The sequence below is a fragment of the Lygodium microphyllum genome, chromosome 12 (assembly GCF_053477565.2).
Source record: "Lygodium microphyllum isolate KBCC chromosome 12, Lygodium_microphyllum_v1.1.10, whole genome shotgun sequence".
Taxonomy (NCBI): domain Eukaryota; kingdom Viridiplantae; phylum Streptophyta; class Polypodiopsida; order Schizaeales; family Lygodiaceae; genus Lygodium; species Lygodium microphyllum.
The window spans coordinates 39,395,264-39,421,690 of NC_141146.1; the positions used below are offsets into that span (position 1 = coordinate 39,395,264).

Consider the following 26,427-nt stretch of genomic DNA (forward strand, 5'->3'; position numbering starts at 1 on the left):
TTGGAGCAAATATTCATTCATCGGATTTTAAAACCGCAATAAGTACGATGATGATGATGGCAAGACATTATTTACGATAGGGTAACTTGGAAGGCCTGTATCGTTAAAAGATATAACATTAATGATAATGCTGACAAGCGAAAGGTTGTTGACAACGTAGCTTCTAAGCCCTACTGCTAATATAATTAAACGGCGTCTGGAAGGTAACTGAGATCTGCGAGTATACCGACCTGGGGGCATTCGGTTGCTGCGCTTCGTTAATGTCGTAAAATTCCATGCTGCAGGAATGCAGGGTAGATCTAAGTAGTCCTTTGACTGGCAATGGGAATATCAAATGTATGTTCATTAGCTATCTGCACAGCAGTACTGATAGGGCAGATGATGATGGTAACGATATTAATGGTGGGTGCTGCACCCCCAGAGGAACCAGTGCAATGCAGCAACAGCAGCGGGGCTGAAGATATGATGATGATGAACTGCAGCATAACGAGCAGCTATGGGGTGTGGCCGGACCGCCAGCCATGCTGGGCGGCCGCCGTGGCGTACCCGACCACCGAGGAAGAGCTGGTGGCAGTGGTGGCGCAGGCTGTGAGAAGGAAGCAGAAGATGAAGGTAAGATTAAAGAAAGCTTATGATGTTTATAGTTCTTATCTAAAATGTGCCACAATTAATAAGAACTAATAAAGACGGTTCTCTGTGTCTTCCACTGCCACTGAAGGTGGTGTCCCGGTGGGCCCACAGTATCCCGAAGCTGGTGTGCCCGGGCGGGGACGATGGCCTGGTCATCAGCACGCGCGACTACAACCGGAGCATCGTGATCGACGACCGGCAGATGGCGGTGACAGCGGATAGCGGCGTCGAGCTGCGGCAGCTGATCGATGCGGTAGCGGAGGTGGGGCTGGCGCTGCCCTACTCGCCGTACTGGGAGGGGGTGAGCCTGGGCGGCCTGCTGAGCACGGGCGCCCACGGCAGCTCCTTCTTTGGCAGAGGGAGCGCCGTCCACGAGTACGTCACCCGCATGACGCTGGTCGTCCCGGCCTCCAGGAAGCGCGGCTACGCCAGCGTCATCACCCTCGACTCCACCACCACCCCCGAACTCCTTAGCGCTGCCAAAGTCTCTCTTGGAGTCCTTGGCGTCATCTCTCAAGTAAGAAAGAGTTAGCAACACTACCACTTACGATTTCCTTCATGAAATTAAATATTAGTACAGTTTGTTACTTATAACGCGGGTTTCAATCTCACTTTCTGCTAGAAAATTCTAGGACTATTCAGATCTAGTTTAATGTGGTCTTAGTCGCGATATAATGTTGTATTACTATATGATAGGAATCAGAAATTTCATGGCGGTCAAAGTAACATATTTATCAAAATGTACCCAAAAGTTTAACTAAAGCCCTACTTTGCACCCTACCAAGCGCACAAGAAACCTTTCCAAAAAGACTTGGCCCTCGATATGATTGAATGCTATGTGATGTTGGGTTCTTCCCCCTTAAATATCCTATTATTTCTTGCCTTTCAAATGGAGTGTAGTGTTATGACATGGATTATTTACAAACTTGTTGTCTTCAATTCATTCCTTGTCTAAATAATACATAAGATGAATAATTGTTCTCCCCTTACATTAATATCACAATTTTTGAGGTTTCTTATGATGTTTTCCCTTTAGAGGCACTACAATCCATCCATCCCATATCATGTGTATTGCTGATTCTTGACTATCAACATATGCTCTTGCTATTTGAGACTCCTTTTTTTTGTAACTTTTCTCCTATGCAAAGTGCCCCATAACTACTTCAAGAGAAGAGCTTATATTTGAGTGGCATAAGTAAAGACTAGGTGAGCCTCAATAAGCTCTTCTTGATTGATGTCCATGTCCCACACCTTCTACATTCTTTATATGCTAAAGGAGTTTGGGTCTTTGATCTCTACAGATATCTAAGAAATTTATCCTTATGGCTAGTGGCTTTGTTGCAACTTATCATTATAGCATATGTTTTTTCACTTATCTTATATTTGTATCTCCCTAGATATATGACTTAATTACTTCCAATGACAACTTTAATGATTTAGATACCACATCCTTTCTTTGGAGTTCTTCAAGAGAGATGAGTCTTCTTGATTTCTCCAACCAATGCTCCATCTTGAATACTCCTATTTAAGCAAATTTTCCTAGTTCTTTCCCTTAGCCTTCCATATTATGTGCTTATCTACCAATTGTTGAGATATCGAGCTCCACTCGTAATACGTCAGGGTGACCGTTGTGTATTTATGTCACCGACTTGTCAGTTGCAGACGCGGTTAGTACGCCGCCCATGAATAATAGCTGTATGACAGCTATCCTTATCTACTCTAGTTCGTGGCTCCGTTAGTATGTCACCTTAGTTAGTTGAGTTTGGTTTGAGACCCATATATAAGGTTCTTCTATTTCTTTGTAAGAGAGTTCTTTTGGCTTACACAACTAAGAAGAGGAAAACTATTTTCAGCCTCCACCCTTATGTGTATTCCCCCATTGTGCAAGCAAGAAAGCTACAAGTGAGACTCATTCCTTCTCTCCCACAATCTTGACATGGTATCAGAGCCTTCGTGGTAAGGAGCTCAAGAAAGTAAGCCAAGCTCGCGGTGTTTTGGTAAGAGGAGCAGTGTTGCTTTCATTTTTTGTTTTGGGAGCAGATCTCTGCAGGGAGCACAACTGGAAATTGCAAGAGTGCATTGTCTCAGGTTGAGACGCCCTTCGCGGTGAAGCAAGAGGGCAGTATATGCTACGATCCTATTTTTTTTATTTGAGGCCATTTCAAGGTCTGTTTTGGAGGTGAAAGTTTTCTACACGCACTCAAGAAAATGCCCAGTTTATGCTATGCAGCCACTGTTTTACAGGTCGGTGAAAAGTTACTGTAGAAATTGCATCGTATGCTTGTGCGCAAAGACATTGGGAGTTACAGAATCATCCCTGTTGCCTGTTGATGCAAAATCGTCACTAGAAAGTAACTGTGTGGTCAAATACCACTTTCGTTAGTTTTGCAGATTTGTCTTTGTGAGACTGAAGCTGTGTTCTTTGCAGTGACAGAATTTTTTGCAGTGTTCTGTAATGGCGTTTGATTCTCTCTCACAGATTGTCACTGAAAAGCTTGACAAGAACAACTTCCAAGCATGGAAGTTTAGAATGACGAATTTTCTTATGGGAAAAGGATATTGGAAATTTGTTGCAGGAAATGAAGAAGAACCAGTTCTTCTTGATGTTTTCAATCAACAGCAAATGTAGGCATTTAAAGCATAGCATGAGAGCCAAGAAAGTTATGTACTGGCTGTCTATTAGCATTTCAGACTCTATGATTATGCATATTCAAGATGCAAGTACGCTAAAGGAGGCATGGGATACTTTGTCAAAAATGTATAGTAGAAATATGCAAGCCAGAAAAATGCAGCTCAAGCAAGAGTTGCACAATGTGCAAAGAGAAAGTATGAGCATCAATGACTACCACATGAATGTGAAGAAGATTGCAGATGCACTTGCTTCCATTGGGTCGCCAGTGGAAGATGATTTAGTCTCAGTGACCTTGAATGGTCTAGGAAAGGATTATGCACAGTTCCGAACATCCATTTTCGTCCGTGAAAGATTTCCTGATTTTGAGGAGTTGATTGCTCTTCTAATTTCTGAGGAGCAGAGAAATGGTGGTGCATCTTCTTCAAGAGGAACTTCAAAAGAAGCTGTCTTCTACTCAAATGTTGGAAGAGGTAGAGGCAGAGGTAGAGGAGGTCGATATGAAGGCCGTGATAGAAATCAGAATATGCAAAAAATTCAAGAAAACCAGTCCTATGGAGGACGTGGTAACTCTAGAGGCAGGGGGAGCCAAAGAGGTCGTGGTGGATGGCAAAGAGACCAAAATGCAAACAGTAATGTTGAATGCTACTACTGTGGTAAAATGGGTCATATGGCTAAAGACTGCTATAAAAAGCAGAATGACATCATGAATGAAAAACTACAAGGGAATTATGCATCTTTTAGTAGACAGGGTGATGAGAGAAATGAGCATTTATTTATAGTGTAACACATGAACAATTCTGTGACAAGTGCAAAAAAAAGCAATGATGTATGGTATGTTGACTCAGGTGCATCAAATCACATGACAGGTTATGCAGAATGGATGGAGGATGCAAGGAAAATGGAAAAACCAGGATTTTTGGAGACTGGTGATGATACTGCACATCCTATTATGCAGATTGAAAAAATTCCTTTGTCTATGCAGGATGGGAAAAAGAAATACCTGTCCGATGTATTTCATGTCCCCAATATCACTAAGAATCTAGTTTTTATTGGTCAAATGGTTGAGCAGGGCTTGTAGGTCAGATTTAATCCTCATGGATGCTTTGTTGAGGATATGAAAAATAAAGGTCACTTGATAGCAAAAGGAAAGAAGAATGATAGAATGTTTACGTTGGATGCAGACATACGTGAATTAAGTGCAGCAATGTTTGCACATGGGACCGGTGTAGTTGTAGATATTGATATCTGGCATAAACACATTGGTCATGTTAATGTACACTGACTTAAATCAATGCAGGTCCAAAATATTGTTGCAGGATTGTTCAAATTCAAGGTTGCAGAAATGTATAAGGTATGTGAAGCCTGTCAGTTTGGAAAACAGGCAAGGAAACTATTTCCTAGACATATTCAAGAGAGTGAGAAGCCATTGGAATTAATCCACTTTGATGTGTGGACTACTAAAGCTGCATCTCTTGGAGGCTATCATTATTTTGTCACTTTTATTGATGACTATAGTAGAAAAGTTTGGGTGTATTTTATGAAAAAAAAAAGTGAAGTTTTTGGGTATTTCAAAACTCTTAAAGCTATGGTTGAAAAAGAAACAAGCCTACAAATAAAATGCCTAAGGTCAGATGGAGGGGGTGAGTACCTCTCAAATGAGTTTGCAAGGTTCTTGCAAGAGCATGGCATAAAGCAGCAATATTCATGCAGTCATACCCCACAACAAAATGGAATTGTAGAAAGGAAAAACAAGCATATTGGAGAGGTATCTCGTACCATGCTCAACGAAAAAGACTTGCCAGATTTTTACTGGGCTGAAGCAGTTGCTACAGCAGTCTATATAATGAACAGGACTCCCACTGCAGCAATACATGGGATGACTCCAGAGGAGAGGTATACTGGTAGGAAGCCAGATATTTCTCATTTGAAAATTTTTTGTTGCATTTCCTATGTACATGTGCCAGATGAGTTGAGATCCAAGTTGGATCCAAAAGCTGAGAAGTGCATCTTTATTGGTTACTCTCTGCAGCAAAAAGAGTATAGATGCTATAATCATTCTATTCGTAAGTTTACAGTGAGCAGAGATGTTTTTGATGAGATGAGCATCTGGTATAAACCAGTAAATGTGATTGATGATATAGATGCACAAAATGGTAATGCTGCATAGAATTTACAACAGCAGTCACAAAATATTAGTGGACCTAGAGTGTTCTCTAGCAGTGGTTCATATTCTTCGCCATGGACAGGCAGATTGAGATCGGGAGAATCTTCTCAAAACAATGCAGATAGTGGTATACAGGTTTCACGAAAAGGAAAAGAGAAGGTAGATTAGCCCATGTTTGATGTAAATGCAGGTCACTCTTATGTAGATGGTGAATCCGGTGGCTCAGAACAGAGCATTGATGATGAGTTGGGTATTCCTTCTATTGTTACACATGGAGTAAGGAAGACCAGGGATATTTTGAGAGCACCTAGGAGTGAACCTATATTGCGCAGGTCTACGAGAGCTAGGTATCCTGTGGATAGGCTGAAATATGATGGATTTACAACCATTCACTATGCATATATGGTTAAAGTGATACAGGAACTAGAACCCACTTCTTTTGAGGAAGCCATGGGAAAAGAAAAATGGGAGAAAGCCATGGATTAAAAAATGGATGCCTTGGAAGCAAACTCTACATGGGAGTTGGTATCTTTGCCTAAAGGTAAAAATGCAATTGGCTGTAAGTGGGTTTATAAGGTGAAGCACAATGCAGATGGTTCTGTGAATAGATACAAGGCAAGATTAGTAGTCAAGGGGTATGTACAAACATATGGCATTGACTATGAAGAAACATTTAGTCCAGTTGCAAGGATGGCAACCGTAAGAGTAGTCATTGCTATGGCTGCATCAAAGGGATGATCTTTACATCAGATGGATGTAAAGAATGCATTCTTGCATGGTGATTTGCAAGAAGAGGTCTATATGGAGCAGCCACCAGGTTATGTGCATGCTGTTCATCCTGAGTTTGTTTGCAGGTTGAAGAAAGCCTTGTATGGCTTGAAGCAAGCACCTAGAGCATGGTCTGACAAGATAGGACAGTATCTTTTCACTATTGGCTTTCAGATTTTCAAGGCAGATTTCTCACTTTATGTGAGAAAAACAGAGAAATGTATTATGCTACTTGTCATTTATGTTGATGATTTGATTATGACAGGTGACAGTGATGAAAATATATTTCATGTGAAAATGCTATTGAAGCAAAAGTTTGAGATGAAGGATTTGGGAGAGCTGTGTTATTTCTTGGGCATTGAGGTGATTAGATCACCAAGTGGAATACAGCTCTTGCAGAGGCAGTATGGGTTGGACATGATGTCCAAATATGGGATGACAGGCTGTAAGCCTATTTCAGTTCCTTTGGAGCAGAATGTGAAGCTGAGCATAGATGCAGGTGAGCTTCTAGAAGACCCTACTATGTATAGACACATAGTAGGAAGTTTGATTTATATGACTATTACCAGGCCAGATTTGAGCTATGCTGTTGGATTGGTAAGTCAGTTTATGCAGGCTCCAAGGAAACCACATTTGGATGCGGCTAGACACATACTCAGGTATGTGAAGTCCACATTGCAGTATGGATTATTTTATGAGACTGAGGTTCAGATACAGTTGCATGGATACACTAATGCTGATTGGGCTGGTAGTATTTCTGATAGACGATCTACCAGTGGATATGTGTTCTCTTTTGGGAGTGCTGCAGTCACTTGGAGCAGCAAGAAACATCCTACAGTTGTCTTGTCGAGCACAGAGGCTGAGTACAGGGGTGCAGCAATGGCTGCATGTGAGGTAGCTTGGTTGCATAAGCTACTTTATGATATGCATCAGTCTACAGATGGACCAGTTGCCATTTATTGTGACAACATGAGTAGTATATACTTGGCAAATAACCCAGTCTATTATGCTAGAACAAAGCACATTGAGGTGCATTATCACTATGTGCGAGAGAGGGTTTTACTAGGTCTTATTGATCTAGTTTATGTCAGCACAGAGGATCAGGTAGCTAACATATTCACGAAGGCATTGGGCGCAGAGAAGCTGCGCAAGTTCAGAGACCTGCTTGGTGTGCAGAAATTGGGATTGAGCTCGAGGGGGAGTGTTGAGATATCGAGTTCCACTCGTGATACGCAAGGGTGATCGTTGTGTATTTATGTCACCGACTTGTCAGTTTTGCAGACGCGGTTGGTACACCGCCCATGAATAATAGCTACATGACAGCTATCCTTATCTACTCTAGTTCGTGGCTCAGTTAGTATGCCACCTTAGTTAGTTGAGTTTGGTTTGAGACCCATATATAGGGTTCTTCTATTTCTTTGTAAGAGAGATCTTTTGGCTTACACAACTAAGAAGAGGAAAACTATTTTTAGCCTCCACCCTTGTGTGTATTCCCCCATTGTGTAAGCAAGAAAGCTACAAGTGAGACTCCTTCCTTCTCTCCCACAATCTTGACACCAATTGTATAAATTTTTGGTAGTCCATCAAAAGCTAATCAATGTAGCTTCTATTCAGAATTTCCTTGGATTGATCAAACATTTGTAATCTCAAACTACTTGAGCCTAACTCATAGGGGGAGATCTATCTCAACAACATAAGGATTCACTTGAAGCAAGGCCTAGATTATTGCTACAATCTTTTATCAATATTTTCTAGTGTCACCTTTGAGGCGCCTACTTTCTTTTCATCTCTCAAATTAATGCAAACCATTTTCTTACTTGGTTCAAATAGAGTAAGAAACAAAGGGAAGTGATGCACCTCAAAGCATCTCTATTTATAAGGTATAGCCTTGAATCTGGCTTTGTAAAATGACATTGGTCATAATCTAGGTTGGAGATCTAGGTTAACACACTAGGATAGTTGACGTTCAACCCTTCTTAACTTGCCCTAATCAAGCATTTTAATTTTTTGTGGAAGCTTCTCAGTTAGAAGACCTCTTCTCTCTCTCTCTCTCTCACTCTCCCTCTCTATTTATCTTCTCAATATAATAATCACTTTATTTCTCTATCTATTCCTCTATCTTCTCACTCTTTTCTCCCTCTATCTCTCTTTCTTTTTCATTCTAACTTCTCACTCTCTCACTCTCATTCTATTTCTCTCTACACACACACACACACACACACTCTCTCTCTCTCTCTCTCTCTCTCTCTCGCTATGTGTGTGTGTGTGTGATCAAAATATTATATAACACTAAGCATAGCTAAGGGTTATATAGCCTTAGCTAGCTCTCCTCTCGACATGCCTTTAGCCACTTAGCTTCCTATGTTCAACTAATTTGATCTCATCTCCCTCCCTTTCTGAGTGGCTTTCAGATGTCCATGAGGATGGTAGATATAGCTAATGATGATGATGCTGATGGTGGTGATAAAGATAACAACTAAAATGACAACACATGTCATGAGATGATAGCTTTTGATGATTTTTGTTTTAATTTCTCAAAAAGGATAAGATTATTAGTCTAAGGTGTTATATCCTCTCCCCCTTAGAAGAATCAAGATGTCCTCATCTTGAGAGAATTTGGAAATATTATTTACATAGAGCCTTGTCATATAAGTACATCCGTAGTCCTTCCATTGGATGAGATATTCCTTTAAGTTATACTTCTAAGGATTCTCTCCTTAACATCAAGTATTCTCTTTGGATGGAGCGCAAGCACTCCTTGGCTTGGCATTATAATCTATTGACCACTTAGTACATGATCGAGGTTCAAGGATCTAACATGAAAAGCACTGTGGACCTTTAAATCTTCAGAAATTTACAACTTGTATACATTGGTCCTTAGGCACTTAAGGACCTTGTAAGATCCTGAATATATTTTTGGCTTAGTTTCTTTAATTATCCCAATGATAGTACTCTTCTTTTGGAGAACATAGAGAAACATTATTCTCATTCTTTAAAGATCCACTTTCATACTCTGAGATTGGCATATGATGTTTGGAGATTCTTAGCCACTTGAATATCATCCCTTATGGCCTTAACTTGCTTATCCATCTTCTCTAGCATCTTCTTGGAAGCTTATTTCTTTGACAAATGACATTGGGATGTTTGAAGCTTTGTAGTTTATCTTCACAGGAATGAGATAAGAAATCTTTCTTATCTTATCCATAGTCAGAGTGATAGATTTGTACCCACCCTAGACTGAAGGCAACTCTACCATGAAATCCATGTGGATGAAATTTCCTTTTATCTAAGGAATATCAAGGGGTTGAATTTAACCTAAAATCTTCGCATGCTTTTCTTTCACCCTTTTGTATCTTAGGTATTCAGTGATACACTTAAGTACATCGACTGTAACCTTTTCCCAGTGATAACTTTTCCTAATTGCATTGAATGTCTTAGCATAGTTAGGATGCCTTGAAAATGAGAAGTCATGAGCTTTCCAAAGTATCTTCTTCCTTAGTCCTATTAAGAAGAAGTCTCACTAACGTAAGTTGCAAGTTAGGATCTTGATCCTTATGTTGAAGATTCTTGCTTAATTATTGATATTTAGGTCCTTTTTAGTTTTTATTTTCTCCATTTCCATGATGAGGTTACTTAGTATTGATACTATGCTAGCAAATGATTCTGCCCTAGAGATTCTTTTGAAATGACATTATTGAGGAATGCCTTGCAACTAAAAGCATTGACAGCTGTATTTTTCTTACCTAGCCTATATTTAATCTCAAAGTTCTATTCTTATAAAAATTTAATAAACCTTGAATTTTTTATTTTAGATATTTTTGAGTAAAGATCTATTTGAGACTTTTATAATCTATTACCAAGGTGAATTTTTTATAAAGTAAGAAATGTCTCCATGACTTGAGAGCATGGGTCACAACCAAAAACTATAAGTCATGACTCTCATAGTCTCTTCCATTTATCTTCAACTTCCTTTAGAAAGAAGAAATTAGATATAACTCTTGCATAAGTGCACAACCTAATGTGAGATGCATCTGTCCTAGCCTCAAACCCTTGATTTAGCCTATGAATCTTCAAAATGGAGGGTCTTACTAAACTTTGCTAGGGTCTTTCAAAGCTAGATTACCCAATTGGGGTCCACACAATGTAAGCCTGTTTCTTTAGCAAGTTGGTGAGGGGTGTGAAAATCAAGGCATAATCATTGAGAAAGAGACCCCAATATATTGTGTAATAATAAGTCTCAATGGCTAAGGCTTATATAGCCTTTCCTAACTCCCCTCTTGATGTATTTCAGCCACTTCAATTCTTAGCTTTTCTCTCTTTAACTAATTCACTCTTATATCTCTCCCTTTCCATGATCATAAGTGCCTTTTAAACATGTAGGAGGATGATCACAACAATAGTGATGGCTGTGTAGATGGTGATGTGATAGCCAAAAAGCCTTTAAGGTTTTCATTTTTAATTTTTTAAAGGATAAAGTTATTAGCCTATGGTGGTTACATGTCTACTATTGGAGTTTTGAAAGCCCATGTTTAGTGAATATCCCATTCAACCTTTATGATATTGATGGGTGCATTTCACAACCTTTTATTCTTTTCGTATAAACCTCCTCTTAAAGTCATATAAGGTGTATATAGCTTTGGGGTATGAAGCTTAAGCCTTATGTGGAGCCTAGTGCTTGTAAAGGCTTGCACATTCCTATCAAATAAGAGTGATTCGCTTTTTCCTTAGGAAATTTCTTTTTAGAAGTAATCTTCTTTGGGAATATTCATCTGGAATAATTATAGCATTGGGCTTAGGTGGATTTGGAGGTGGGCTCATTTCCTAACCTTTATAGTTTACCTTTACTTTTCTTATTATTTTCTTTGGGAAGCTTAACTCTGAAGATTTATGCACACAAGATAATGAAATGCATTATGAAGGGAGACTCCATGCACTACCTTCTATGCTTTGAGCATCATCCAATTTAGAGCTCTAATCAATCAAGTTTAAACTTGATTAATTGGTATTAGCAAATAATATAATCTAGCTAAGTGCCTGTAAAAGGGGACCCCTTTTAGCTATCAAGGGGACGACACAGGTACTCCACTCTACCACGGTCTTCAATACCTCTATTCTCTTCCTCTCCTTCATCTTCCCCCATTTCTCTTAACTCCACAATACTCCTTTTTAAATCCATTACACATACTATCTCCCTCTCCCTCACTCCCCCACCAATCTCCCAACTCCATCACCCTCCTTGACCCCAATTCATCATACCCTCACCCTCTTCTACCCTTACCCTCATCCTCTCATATCCTCCATCACTCCATTATTACAATCCTTTCTATTCCACTACCCCAAACTCTACTATACTATTATTCTATCCATCCCCTTGTCCTCTTTCTCTTCCTACATCATCACCACCATTACCCCTCTTATATATGCTTATCCTTTCCACCATTTTGGATTGTGATATTATTGTGACTCTTAAAATTAGTATATTCCTTTATTCACCTCATAATGTAGTATGCATTCTCCTCTCTTTATCCTTGGATATCATCACCATTATTGCCTCTATTCATGTGTGTTAAAGGTTCCCTAGCCCACTTCTGATTTGGCTAGGTGGTTTCCCTTTCATGATCACACCCCTTAATGAGTATATTCATCCCATTTGTGGTAAAGCCAGAAGTGCACATATTCTCCCTCAATGTCTACACACAAAACTAAATTCTTAATCTTCTTATGAGCCTAATTAGTGATTAGTACCTTGCTATTCATGCCCTAAGTAAGACAAAACTTCGTGTTTTGGTTGTGCAACTATGAATTTGGCTAGCACACACGCCCATGACAGTTTCAATTTCAAATATTTCTTAAGCACATTGGTCCTGAGTTTTAGAGCTACATTCATGACCTAGATTCACATTAAGCTTCCTACTTCCACTCCTATTTGGATTTTGTCTAAAATATAGGGGCCGAATATCCAATTCTCCATGGCTTTCCCTGAATAAAGAAACCGAGAAGAAGTGGTAAATAAAGTTTAATTGTCGCGATGATGAAAAGTGATACTTTTTTGAGCCTAATATGAAGCAAATTACTAAATTCGTATTGCTATTTTTCAATTTTATTTTGTTGAATATCTATTTTTTCATATCTCATCACTTATGTATCCACTAGGTGGTCCAAACACATGTCAACATTCCCCTTGTTGATGATGCTTCCTTTCAATCCCAACTCTTTCTTTGTGATAGCAATATCAAAAAATATTTTATTATATTAATCATAATTCTTATTACCTATTCATACCACTTCAACAATTTCATTGCCATCTCTATGTTTTTTCTTCACTTTCAACATTAGCATTAGATTATGTATGTGTAGAACCTTGCTTAACAAATTATTTATTTTGCACTTTAACTCCTTCAAGGACTCCATCAACATGGCTCCCCTACCCATGAAATAAAAAGTGGATGTGCTCCTATTGTAAAGAGAAACGAACTCATGTAGCAACCCTCTCTCCCCTTGTTTGACTACAAAGGGATCCAAAACACTACCACTTATTGAGATAGATGCTTATGCTCTCTTTCTCCTAGCATGAATGGAGTATTGGCAATATTTTCAAAAAAACTTACTTTATGTAGTACTTGCCTCAAGTAATCCCACCTTGCTTTATCAAAGGACTTTATAATAAATTGTAAAAAGATAACTTTTTGTCTAGATTTGCTTATGTGTTCCATAGCCATCAATACATTAAGTACATTTTTGAAGATTTGATTTCTCTGTTATTTCCTCTTATAAGTCCATATTGGTGTTGATTTATGTGATTTTGCAAGATGGGATATAGCTTGTTGGAAGCCCATGCTTTGCTAAATACTTTACTATTGGTGTTGTTAAGGATATAGGCCTCTAATGCCCTTATTTAATGCATTTCTTTTTCCTAGATAGCAAAGAAATTGAGCTCACATTCCATGATACTAGTAGTACTCCCTTTCTCCAATATGAGTTGACAAGTTTTGTGATTTGTGCATCTTGATTAGGCCAAAAATATTAAAAGGATTATCCTATCCAACCATTAATACTTGGAGATTTCCTTTCCCATGTCCTTTCAATGCATTCTAAAGACCTTATCTACTAAAACTTATTGACCACCTTATTGACCACCTTATCAACTTGCTTTAAGAGGATATCAATCACCAGCTACTAAGCAATGTTGTGAGTAACACAAACATTTTAATAGTATTTAGTGCATGCATCATAGATTTCTTGTGGATTTGTGACCCACTATCCGTATTTTTTTGAGACTACTAAGCTTTCCTTCCATTTCTTCATTTGCAATACTTTTATGAAATCTAGAGCTTTACAAATGGGGTCAAGTGTCTCTTTTATTGAATAGTAGCATGATTTCTTCAATTTCCCTCTATAGGCTAACTTGTCTTACCTCCATAGTATTGTGTTGTAATTTCATTCTTCATCATTTAGCCCCATGTCTCTAGGACTCTATGCAACTAGCTAGGACTCTATGCAACTAGCTATTGATTTTCTTAGCCCATAGAAGCTTCTTCCTTTCTTTATCACTAAAGAAAGATTCCTTGAAGTCTTATGAATTGGTATCCTTAGGATGCAAAATTATGCCAAGGGGGTCACCAATACCTTTTGAATGTCTTCTTGTAGCCTTTTACATGAACCTTCAATTATATTTGTTTGTCGTGTTTCATGCAAGCCAAAAATGATTGTTCCTAACTTCCATCTTTTTTATCTTAAAAGAGCACATAATTAAGATAACTATTGGAAAACTGATTATAAACAATCATAATCCACATTAACATGAGTGGCTAAGGGAAGCCAAGATTCTCCATTAAATGTTGACCACCAACCCAACCTTTCCTAATACCCTACATGGTTCAAGAAATTGTAACTTAGAGAAGGGTTCATTATTGAGAGGTGTTCACATATGCTAGTTCGCCCTAATGCATTTGTGAATTTTTTCGATGCTTCTAATTCATCACCTTGTGATTTCGAGGAAAGAGTGCATGAATCTTCTTCATTTATGACCATATTAAAGTCCTCTCCTATGAGGGAATTGTTTGCATTGAGCCCCCTCACCTCATTCCATAGCTCCTTCCTTTGCCTACATCATTGAACCTATACACACTCACTACATTGATCTCCTACCCATTCTAGTCAAGTGCTACTTGAAATATGCTTCCATTTCTTGCATTGAAGTTGACCCTTATTTATTATTATTATTATTATAGCAATAATACAACCCTATTTAGCCTTGAATAATCTCTAAAAGTGAATGAGGTGTCACTTTTCTTATGCAATTTGCATTCTTGAAGTAATACTATGTCTAACTAATGAGAATAAATGCATTCTCAAAACAATCTCCTCTAAGCCTCTCTATGTATACCTTTAGCATTGGTATGTGGCAAGCTTAGTTTATTCATGTGCCATTATTATCAACTAGGTGTGGAGCAATTTCTTTGTCAAACCATTCATCACTTCCCTCCATAGCACCTCAATCTCTAAACTAGAGAATAATTCTATCTCCATCTTTTTAGACCTTGCATGGGCAAGAAATCATCCATGACTTTTTGCACCATAATTTATAAATCTTAGCCCTATCATATGTAGGTAGAATTTGTAGTTCGTTTTCTGTGCTTGGTCACTCCTTTTCCAATCATTCAATTGGAATGTATTTGAGGTTGGAAAATGAAAATTTCTCTCCCCCTAGTAGCTTTAGGTCTCTCGAGAATGTACTTGAAAAATTGTATACTTGTGACAACTTGATCACGATGCTATCTAGGACCATTTGCATCTTGCTTTTATTCCTAGAGTTCTTACCTATTGGCCAACCTTTGTTTGTAGCTTTTGTTTTGATGTTTTGTCTGTTCTTTCTTTCCTTGGTTGCTACCAACAACATTTTCCATTTTGCTTTACCTACCTCAACTCTATTACTTTGTTCTTTTGAGTTTTCTCTAGACAATGTTGATAATAATGTCTCCACAAACATGCCCCTACAAATTTGTTCCATACTAACCTAAAACATAGTTCACCAATGCAAGGGATATCATTCATCAATCTCTTTGATGGCTCCTTACTTGTGTCCCATAGTAAGATAATCTTATTCTTGAATAGGTTCACAAGCAAGGGGATGTACAAAGGACTTCCAATCCCTATTGCAATGTGTAGTAGTAAATTCCAAATATAGGCAGGTAGCTCTAGTATCTCCACCCATATAGGGAAATCTTTTCTTATGCAATCTTTACTAATTTCAACAAGTTTCAATTACATAATCTATACCAAAGAAAGACACATTGCTCTAACATTTCCTTGGTTGTCCTTCTCCTGATTAGAACAGCAACCTTCCAAAAACCTTTGCCTCTTGATTAGAACAACAACCTTGCAAAAACCTTTTTTACCATAGTATATTTGGTTGATAGTCCCTTCAATTTTAAAGAAATTGGCAACCTCCATTGTGCTTGGAGGTCTACCATGAAAAGGCTTGAAATAGGCCTCACACTAAATCAAAGCATGTATTTGCATACCTTATTTCCATTTAGAACCACTTAGCACATAAGTTGTGTTGCCACTTTGAATTTTGTTTGTGGAGTCACCAGATCTTGCATCTTATCCCCTTTGGAAGTACATAATTCACAAGTGCTCTAGGTGTTCACATGCTTCTTTATATGTCAATTATTTAATGCACCTTACCTAGATATCTAGAGATCACCAGAGTGTAAGTTCCTAGGTTCATACTTGGAGGTGAAAATTTGCCATTATGATATGGTGTATTAATGAGAATAATACCATTTTAAGGATCATGCTTGTCACATTAAACACGCAATCCAGGGATAGTAGGTTAGCACTCCAATTCTAATTGTAAGGGTCACCCTTAGCATCAAAAGCATGTAAGGTAGTGACAACTAATTAGCACTACAATTTAATGGTCAAGAAATCCATGGGTCTATATAAAGATGGATTTCATAGAATTTCAAATTGAATAAAATGTATTTTTGGTTCCAACGAGATGTTCTAAGTTGCTAATATCATAATCATCAAGTTGTGACCTTTCAAGTATCATCAATGAGCTATGCTGAAGCTTAACATTTAGGATCACAATCATTTAAAGTTGTGGGTTTGCAATTATCACCAATGATGACATAAAGTAATCAAAAGTCACATTTGGTTATAATAAGCTACCTTATCAATAGAGGATCAATGCGAACTTTAGTTGTTGAATTTCTCTCATTGTTAATGTGTATAATAATGCAACCCTTGGGGCAACCACATTTTAGAAGTTACCCCTATCAAACACACCCTAGTACCCCTTGATGTACAAGAGGAGATATAAGGGTCTTCGTTTAGTACACATTTTAGTTCTTGAATTTAAGCACCAAATATTTAGAATATCATCTACAAATATGTCATTTATGTAAATGCACATAATAGAAACTAGAAATTTCTCTATGATAGACAGTTATAGTTAGAAATTTTGACCACGTTGAGGGAAATACTACTTAATTTGGCATCTATGTTATGTGAGAGTGTATTATTACAAGTAGACCATTCACTATAGGTTCTATGAAAAGTCAAAGTTTGTATGAAAGAATGGTAATAATTGGACAAAAATCTCCCAAGTTTGTGTGATTCTATTGGTGAAGTAGATGCCTTTTTTGTCATATTTCTAAACTTACAAATTCCTAAAAAATTAGGTCCTTGGATAAGTTTTTTAAAAGCTTTGATTCATAATGATTTTCTTCTTGCAATATGTCTTATGAGATACATACTTTTTACTACTTCGAGCATGGGCACACTTTATTACTGAGGTATCTCTTTCACTAATAATTGCATACTAAAACCTCTAACCATGATAGAATTTCATCAAGTTTCTCTTATTTTATCTTGCTATCTAGTATACTCAGCTATTGACTTATTAGTTTTTTCGTGATATCACGTAATATTTATATACATCTATGTTATCTCTATCTTCCTTAATCTAATTATGAGATTGATCCAAGAGCCTAGTCAAATCATGGAACTCTCCAATTCTAAAGTTGAGGTTCTCCTCCATATGTTATTATTTAAACTTTTACCTCAAGGTCACAAGATCAAGGCATTCAATGGTCAAGCATGGAAATAGAGAATGAAGGTCTATCCAATGAACTTTTGTCTATACAATATTATTGGAGGGTCAAGGAAAACATAAATTCCCACTAAAGGCTTATCCATACAGAATAGATATGGCCAAAGAGATTTAAAAAGATAATGTTTCATGAATAGGAATCCTTGAGATTTTCATGTCACACAATGTTGTTCAATCCTTGATTGGTTAGTTAAGTATGATGACATTAATATTCCATATATATATGTTATTAATTTAGAAAATTTTAAAGTCTTCGATGCAAGAAAGAATTTTTTTAACACTCAACTAGCAAGGGTTAGAGTGTGGGAGCAAGCCTTGCCTATCTATAACTCATGGCCAACCATCACCTATTGTAAATTTGTTTTAGGTGCAATGAACATGTACAATGGCATTCAATCTTGTGATCTCAACTCAACATGAGATTCTATCATAGTTTTGAGACTCAATACATGAACTGATGATGTTCAAAGAGTTGGTAGAATGTGTATCTGTCAAGTAGTATACCTACAAAATTTCAGAGGAGGAGTTTGTTAAATCTTAATCATACTTGACCATGATGCACCATATGATATGACAAATTCTTTTCTAATAGTTATATTACTTGCGTTATTGGTGACATTTGCTAAATTATGCTTAAAATTTGTTGGAAAATAGGCTTGTTATAAAAAAAAAAGGTTTAAAAAGTGGGCACTTACTACTATGACAAGAAATTAATGTTTTCTACTTTATCATGGATTTGTGAAATTGCCAAAGCCAAAATATATCTTTAGATACAAATTTTCAAGAGAACATTTTTGAGACCAATACATATTCTTTCCATGGAAAAGTTTAGGTACAAATAATGTACCATGAAAAGGAAAATTTATACATCACAAAGTTTAGTATTATTACCTCAAAAGATATAGGGTTTGAATGAACCTAGTATGGGTGATAGTAACTACCTTGGGCTTTGATAAAACCCTTCATTATGGACTGCTTAAAATATCTTGCTTCTTTTATGAAGCCAACCTCATCAATATAGGAGAGCATTTACCCTTTCTTACCAAGCTCATATATGTATCACCTCATGAAAGAAGAAAGGAAGACCCCAAAGCTAAGAACTTCAAGATATCACAAATTTTTTTGTTTCCACCCAATTACCCTAACAATAAAGAGAAGTGTACACAAAGCCCAAGTAACTAAAGTCGAGATAGATTTTAATAAATGTAGATCCTTTGTATCAACCATGGATAATACATATTTCTTTCTAACAAAATTGTGAATACCCCCATGAAATGGCAAACCTTTGGATGTAAAAATAGTAAAGAGGAGATCCAAACATACTTGTATTGAAACTCAATGTAATACATTTACATAAAAACACCACATTATAGAATTTAAAAGTCTCTCAAGTCTCACTTTCAAATAAGGGGTAAAGTTTTGGCCATGTATCTTAAACCATGCTTCAAAGTGGGACTTGGAAAGACAACCTATATAGTAAATAGGGTAGACTCCACTTTCAAGTAAGGGGACAAGATTTGATCATGCGGCCAAATATTAATTGCATTGGGAATTACCAAACTATATGAGAATTCCCAAATTCCCTAATATAGTGTTTACATATCAATGACCCCATAAGACTAGAGATGTCTTTCATCTCTATTGAGCTTTTATAGATGATAAGAGTGAAAGATAAGTATGCACAAACTTTTGAAATGAAAATACATAGTTTCTACAAATTTTCTTTGTTTATAAAGAAGAAAATATTTTATACTAGACTAGAATAGTGTAATCAAATGTTTGTATCATTTCCGATTTCAAACCAATATTACATATGAGAATAAATAAATCCAAATATCTAATTAGCTATGTTAAATAGTATATGGTTAGATGCTATTATGCAAAGTAGTCATTATAAAAGCTATAGTTCACAAAGGGTAATATGTGACCTATATGGGAAAAGGTAGTAGATTAAACAACTAAATGCTTCTCACAATACTTAATCAAAATATGAACTAGAAGAGACTATAATTGCTAGCATGGATGAACTATCAATTAGAAGCACCAAATATTGTACAACCATAAACTAGCCAAAATCTAATCTATTTATTTTACACTCACAAAATCTACAAACCTCTTGTATAATTGTGCTTCCTCTTGAATTAGATATCCTTCTCTAAAGAAACCTCATACAAGATAGAACATAACCTCTAAACAAGTTCATAATATTTACATCTAGTCCTACAATTCTTTTTGTTACATGAGCCAAGATGCACCATGATGCTAATCAAAGGTATCTTAGCTATTATGTTTTATTTACACTTCCTTGACCATCCTCTCATCTTTTATCATGGGTTTACTAGATGATTTGGTTCAAGGTTAATCTACACATGTGTAGTTGCTTTGTAAAGAAATGAAATTTGGATTGCTCCTTTTTAGAAGAGCCTAGTGCTAACATCATTTAAGATTCATTGTTTCTAATCTATCTTCATATAAGGTTTGAGATTATGTTTGTTGAAGTGCTAGCTATACCTTCATTATGTAGTAGTCTAAGTTGGGTTTCCCTTTTGCTTTTTCACCTTATCTAAGTAAATTTCATTATTTTTTCATTCTTTTGCCACTAGTATTGTTACTATATCATTAGTCAAATTCCTAAAAAATTCTAATTGTACCATTGATGCTTCCATGAAACTACGAACCATGTGCCTACTGACTAGGTTACAATTAAGTTTTATGGACTTCTTACCCCTCTTAAAGATGCATAGTTCCAACAAGTGCTTGAAAAATAAATCTATGTGTAGGTTTTCAATATATGAATGAATTTCAATGCCAATAGGTGCTTGAGAATTGGATCTGCTTCTAGGTTATCCATGTACATACATATGAATGTCAATTTAGTTTACTCAATGCTCAACAAGGGTTTGCTGTCAAGAGAAGAGACTAGGGTGGTCTAGATTTTAGATTATACATAAAAAAACGTTTTGATGGTTTGGGCAATTTCATCTGAGTTTATCTTAGATGCACTCATGAATTCCATGTAAAAATCCTAGTTTTGGTTTCTTTATGTTTTTTAAGAATCTCATTTTTGCCTCTTCCCCCCCCCCCCTCTCTCTCTCTCTCTCTCTCTCTCTCTCAAGCTCTTCCCATAACAAGACTTAGGAGAAAAAAAGAATAAGAGAACCATCTCCAACGATGGAGAAAGATGATTGATCTTACCTTATTCATGAGTTATTTAAAGTGGAATTTGTGTTCAGAATAAGCAAAGAAAGGGAAAGTTTTCTCCATCTACATATTTTATCATGTTAGAATATGCTTTGAAATATCTATTGGTATGTGTTCATGTTGGTATTCTTTTAAACAGTGTCAAAATATGCATCAAAATATGTGCAAATATATATGTCAATACATAGCAATGGATACATCGATGAACATGGTGAATAATATTTTGACAACTATTTCAAAGCTAATACTATCACTGTTAATGTTTTTTGTACTCCACCAAACACGTAGCATTGGGATGCCCTATGTTTTTTTAGTGATTAAATTTGATACAACTCATAGTCAATGTGTAGCATCACATGGTACTTATAGAGAAACTAATGCTGATTATGGAGCCTATCTCATAGGTGAGACAATTCATCGTAGGTTCTTATAAATGGTACTTGGAACAAATTCATAGTTCATATTGAGGTTCATAGTCATGTTTGGTTCTTAAAGTTTTTAAGGTTGACATTTAATATGGACTTACAAATGATAAGTCGCCTCTTAATGTGTGCAAAGTTTTAGATGAAATTCTTGATCATTGTATATAAACTATCAAGGAAAAATAGAAATTTCAATGAAAATTTAGGCTTAGTGGTTGTTATAAATCTCAATAGAGGATTATTGATGCATCTTTTATACTTTTGAGCACCTATTGGGCTTGCAATCTATATATCACATAGGTTTGTGGAGGATTGTAAAAATTTGTGGGCCCATAATCTTATTGGAGCTTGTGTTTTCTTTTTAAGTTGTGATAAAGTGTGTTGTTCCAGATGTTGGGAGGTGTGTTTAGAACACGTTAGTGGAGATGCTCTATATTACTCTTTCTTAAATATATGGAGAAAATTTATTCTAGAGGCTCTATAGTAACAAAAAAATATTCGTAATTAGTGGTGTTTGGCAAAGAGGAAACACGCATAAGAGCATGTAGAAGGGATACTTGGCTAGCATTTGAGTTTGTTAATACTTCAAATAGTTGTAAACTAGGTTTCATAGTTTAGTTTCTACTTTCTCCTCCAAATAGTGCTTAATAAACTCTAAAAGGTTCACATAACTAGAGAAAGATATTCAATAGTTTTTTCATAAATAGGAAACATGTAGCTTAATAAACTCTAAAAGGTTCACATAACTAGAGAAAGATATTCAATAGTTTTTTCATAAATAGGAAACATGTAGAAGAATCCATAGAGGGGGTCCTAGGCTAGTATTTGGGCTTCTTAATCCTTTAAATAACACTACAAACCTTTTAATATTGGGTTTCTTATATACTTTAAGAAATTAATAAGGTAAGCCCTCCAATTTCATATAAATAGGAGATGAGTTTCAAGAAAAATATTATTAAATACATCATGGGTGGTCATATTGAATCCTTAACAAAAGACTAAATCGATGGCTATTGAATATCTTATATTTTGGCTTCATACTTGTCTCCTCACCAAGAAAACACATGTCTAACTATTCACATATATATGTACATATGTATGGATGTATGTCACCCATAACAATACTATGAGAGAAAAGCCAAAATTCCCATTTTAAACAATATGGATATCAATGTAGTTCTCTAAGGATCTCATATTCTCATATTATAAAGTTATGATCTAAGTTTTAGTTTTACTTTTATATTTTCATCTTCAATACTTGACTTCTACTTCTAGAAGTAGTGTAGATAGGCATATATTGGTCATGATAGAGGTCTATGAGCACATGCCTTGAATTGTCGATGGCATTATGTGGTCATACATGTAACCATTTAGTGTATAAGTGTAGACAATGAATCTACATTTAGAAGTAAGAGTAGGGTAACTAAACTATCTATTTTTAGTGCATGGCTTGTTTGGATGTAAGAACTTTTAGTACATTGTATTTTCTTTCATGCACTTTTATGTGAGAGATCAGATACAATTATCATTTTCTACGCAAATTGGTTGCCTTGTCAATGTTACTTCATTTGGTAGATTGAGATATATTTTACCTAGCATTCATGCAAGCATAGTAATAAACAAAATATGTATTTCTCACAACTTTTTTGGGGTAGTTTCAAGACTTGTAGGAAGGTAGTCAATGAGGAATATGTTATTATTTACAATGATCATGAGGGACAAATATATATGAAAGAGAGGGATGAGAAAACTGAACCAAGATTTGTCAACATGATAGTTGCATGCTTATAAGCATTGGGAAAAAAACATGTCAAATACTTTATATGTATTGGCTCAAGCTACTCTTTATTCTAACCTAATGCATGCTCTTGAATTGATTGAACTAGGTGACTCTCCAATTGGAACCCATGTTCAAACGTGCTATCACCAATGATTATCGAAGTGATGAAGACATTGAGGAGATTGCCCTTCCCTTTGGATATGAGCATGAATTTGGTGATATCACATGGCATCCTTCTCAAGGGAAAGTTGTCTATAAAATTGATGATCGAGTACCTATTGATGTAGAGGGTGATGGTGTGAATGATTTCCTTGCATTCCAACCAACACATATAGCTTTAGTGGAGGCCATAAGAAGTTTAGGTGAGTTAGATACTAATGTGTTTATGAAATATGCAAGGAAATAATATGCAAATGAATCTATGACTCGGGGGGGGGGGGGGGGGGGGGGGGGGGGGGTCACTCATTAATATATGTATATATAACATGAGTTCAAAATAAGGGGTTTTTAAAATAGCATTTTTATACACTTTTTACATACAGAAGGGTGTCATATAAAGGGGTTACTTAGAGACTGAATAGAAAAGGATTGTGTTTTATTCAAGAAAAATTCACAGATTAGGATATTTATAAATAGGCCATGAACACATGTTATATAGAGAATATATATATAGTGAACCCCCCGAGATCTATGATTGCTAAATGGCCACCTAAGGTTGACAATATATTGATGATAGGAAATATACATAACTAAGAACTAGTGTGAAAACAATTAATTGATAATAATTACATGCAAGCAAGTTTTAATATTGGTATGGATTGATAATTTGCAGAGCAATCATTTGAGGCAACAAATAATGCACAGGGTAAATGTGTAGCAGCAGGTGTGCAAATAGCAACTCTTTTGGCACTTGGCACTGGTCTTAAGAATGATGAACACAAATTTCAAGGGTATCCTGTGGTGGGGTATCAAAACCGTCTACAAGCATCAGGCCAGTGTTTATAAGAAACTTAAAGGACTCTCTAGTAGATATTAGGGATATTTTCTTTTTTATTATTGCAAGTCAACGAACAGTAGATTGAAAGTTCAAGGATTAGATAGTAATAACAAAAGTTATAGACAAAGTCCCGCTATGATTTCCACATTCTAAATCATAACAACATCATAAACTTTTGAGATGGAGGGACCATGTACCTAGCTAGGTGCGATTGGGGGAAGGGAGAGTGGTAGCCCTATACCCCCATCCGCACCTAGCTAACTATGTGATGCCTCTTGAGTGAAGCTCATAATGTCGAACACTAATGGGAAAGAGATCAAGGGATAAGAATACTTTTCCCATATGAAAAATCTCAAAACTCCTTTGGAAAATAGCACTTTTCAGACATGAAAAATGTCAAAAACTCCTTGGGTTAGAAATAAGGGTTACTTTCTTCTTATTATTGCAAGTCATCTATCTGCAGATTGGAAGTTTAGGGTTTGAAATTTGGATATACTAATTACGATTAATACTGCGCGAAAATGGATCGATCAATGAGCAGGTTCGTGCTTACGGATGCCGAAGGAAGATAAGCTGCGGGTGTGTCCGTGGGATGTGAGGGTGAAGGGGGAGTTCTTCCATCAGACCACAGTATCCATCGGGGTGTCGCGCTTCCGGGAGTTCGTGACAGACGTGAAGGCCCTGCGAGCGATGGACGCGAGCGGGTTGTGTGGGGTGGACCTCTACTACGGCTTCTACATGCGCTTCGTGAAGAAGTCGACGTCGGCCTTCCTGGGGGAGCAGGAGGACGCCGTGAGCATCGACATAACCTACTATCGGGCGCGGGACGCCCGCACGCCCGCCCTTAAGCAGGACGTGCTGCAGGAGATCGAGCAGATGGCCGTCATGAAGCATGGCGGGAGGCCGCACTGGGGCAAGAACCGCCCCGTGGCCTTCCAAGGAGTGTGGCGCAAGTACACTAACATGGAGGCCTTCCTGCACGTCAAGCGGCAGCTCGATCCCGATGGGCTCTTCTCGAGTGCCTGGTCCGACGGCATGCTCGGCCTCGACCCCGCTCCTCTCTCCAGTGACCATGACGGCTGCGCCCTCGAAGGCCTCTGCATCTGCTCTCGCGACTCTCACTGCGCGCCTCGAAAAGGCTACTTCTGCCGCCCCGGAAGGATCTTCTCAGAGGCTCGCGTATGTCGCCACTCTCGTACAACTAATGATCCGATGAGTATTCATCAGCAGGATAATGTTATTGAAAACATGCTAGCCGAAGAAGCTTATCCTATGCAAAAGCTCATGTCCTATTCTACCACAATGAATCCGTGAGATGTTCGCTATGGCGCTTGAAATCGAGATCCTAAGAACCACGTCAACACCCTAGCTGTGTATTTATTTCTTTGTAAATGGAATAACAAGCATCTCTATTACGACCTTACCTTATATAATTTGCTTTGAAGCATAGCAAACCATAGCCTCAATTACAAACATGTAATCATTCTTACAAAAAAGTTGAGCTATTGTCTAACGAAATTTTCTAGTTTTCATCTACACTTTTAATGGTTGCATTGACATATTTTTAGCAGATTGAATGTAATGACAAGCAACCACACAATGGAGAGAGAGAGAGAGAGCAACAACCATCATGGTCAAAATCCAAGTCTAAAGTATGTTTGGTAACATTTTCCTTCCTATTAGTATCACCATTTGGCATTTCCATGGTGGATAGCTTATAAAGCATATAAGGTACTTGAAGAGATCCATTGTAGTGGGTAAGACATCTTCCAACTACTAGCATACATGTGTATAAATCTTGGTTATTGCACAAGCAAGTTTATTTTACATCTCTTATCAATATCAAAACATTGTTATGAATGTGTCACTAGCTCCTCAAGCCACTAATGGTCCTAACATCTATAACCGTGCAACCTTTCCTCGATTGAAAGTATTCTTTCATACTAATGATTGGTTCTTCTCTAGATCAATGTTTTCTATATGATAGGTCATTTTTAACAATAACTAGCTAGATTATTCATATAGTTCTTTTCTTATTTAAGAACACTAAGAGTATCAATAGAATAGATTCCTACATAAAAGTTTGTCAATATGGAGCTAGACATAGAGTGATGCATCAAGGATTCCATTCAAATTGTTGAGTAACACTTATAAAGAGTTCAAGGTGAAGTACTATAAGCATATAAGTTTCTCTTAAAATGTAATGTGCCTATCTAGCACATCCTTGATGACATCATTTTGGTAGCCTATCAAGAGATAGACCTGGGTGATTCCATTTCGAATTCCCTTGGAATATCAAGGTCCTAATCGCAAGATCACTTGAGTCTATCTAGTAATGAAGATTCACACCATTCTTGCTAGGATCAACCTCAAAATAAGGTTTCTCATCAATAATGCTAAAATACTTTATTTGGTATCATTATTAGTAGCTTCTTGTACAAATCAACCCAAATCAAAGCAGACTTATGTAACATTTAGCTCAAATAGAGTTAGAAATGAGGGGGACCTAACACATCAACACCTCTACCCATAAGGCACAATCTCACCCTAGCCTCTTAAAACAACACAACGTCGGGATCTATGATGATCTTCCCTATGAAGGTGAACATTCAGTTGTTCTTGAGTGCTCCTAATATGTTGCTTTGAGGGAAATCTCTTGGCCCTATGAGAGGACACATCCATTCGAAACTTTCTCTCTTACTTTCCTTTCT

At 37.0% G+C, this 26,427-nt stretch overlaps 1 protein-coding gene across 1 annotated transcript; it reads left to right on the top strand.

Annotated features, from left to right (window-relative positions):
- Positions 1–204: 204 nt before the first annotated feature.
- On the top strand, positions 205–25,322 carry LOC148027661 (L-gulonolactone oxidase 2-like). Its single transcript, XM_087689357.1, has 5 exons — positions 205–612; positions 719–1,147; positions 22,826–23,081; positions 23,552–23,710; positions 24,258–25,322. The coding sequence occupies exons 1-5, from the start codon at positions 322–324 to the stop codon at positions 25,028–25,030; spliced, it is 1,908 nt and encodes a 635-aa protein (XP_087545483.1). The 5' UTR covers positions 205–321; the 3' UTR covers positions 25,031–25,322.
- Positions 25,323–26,427: the final 1,105 nt, after the last annotated feature.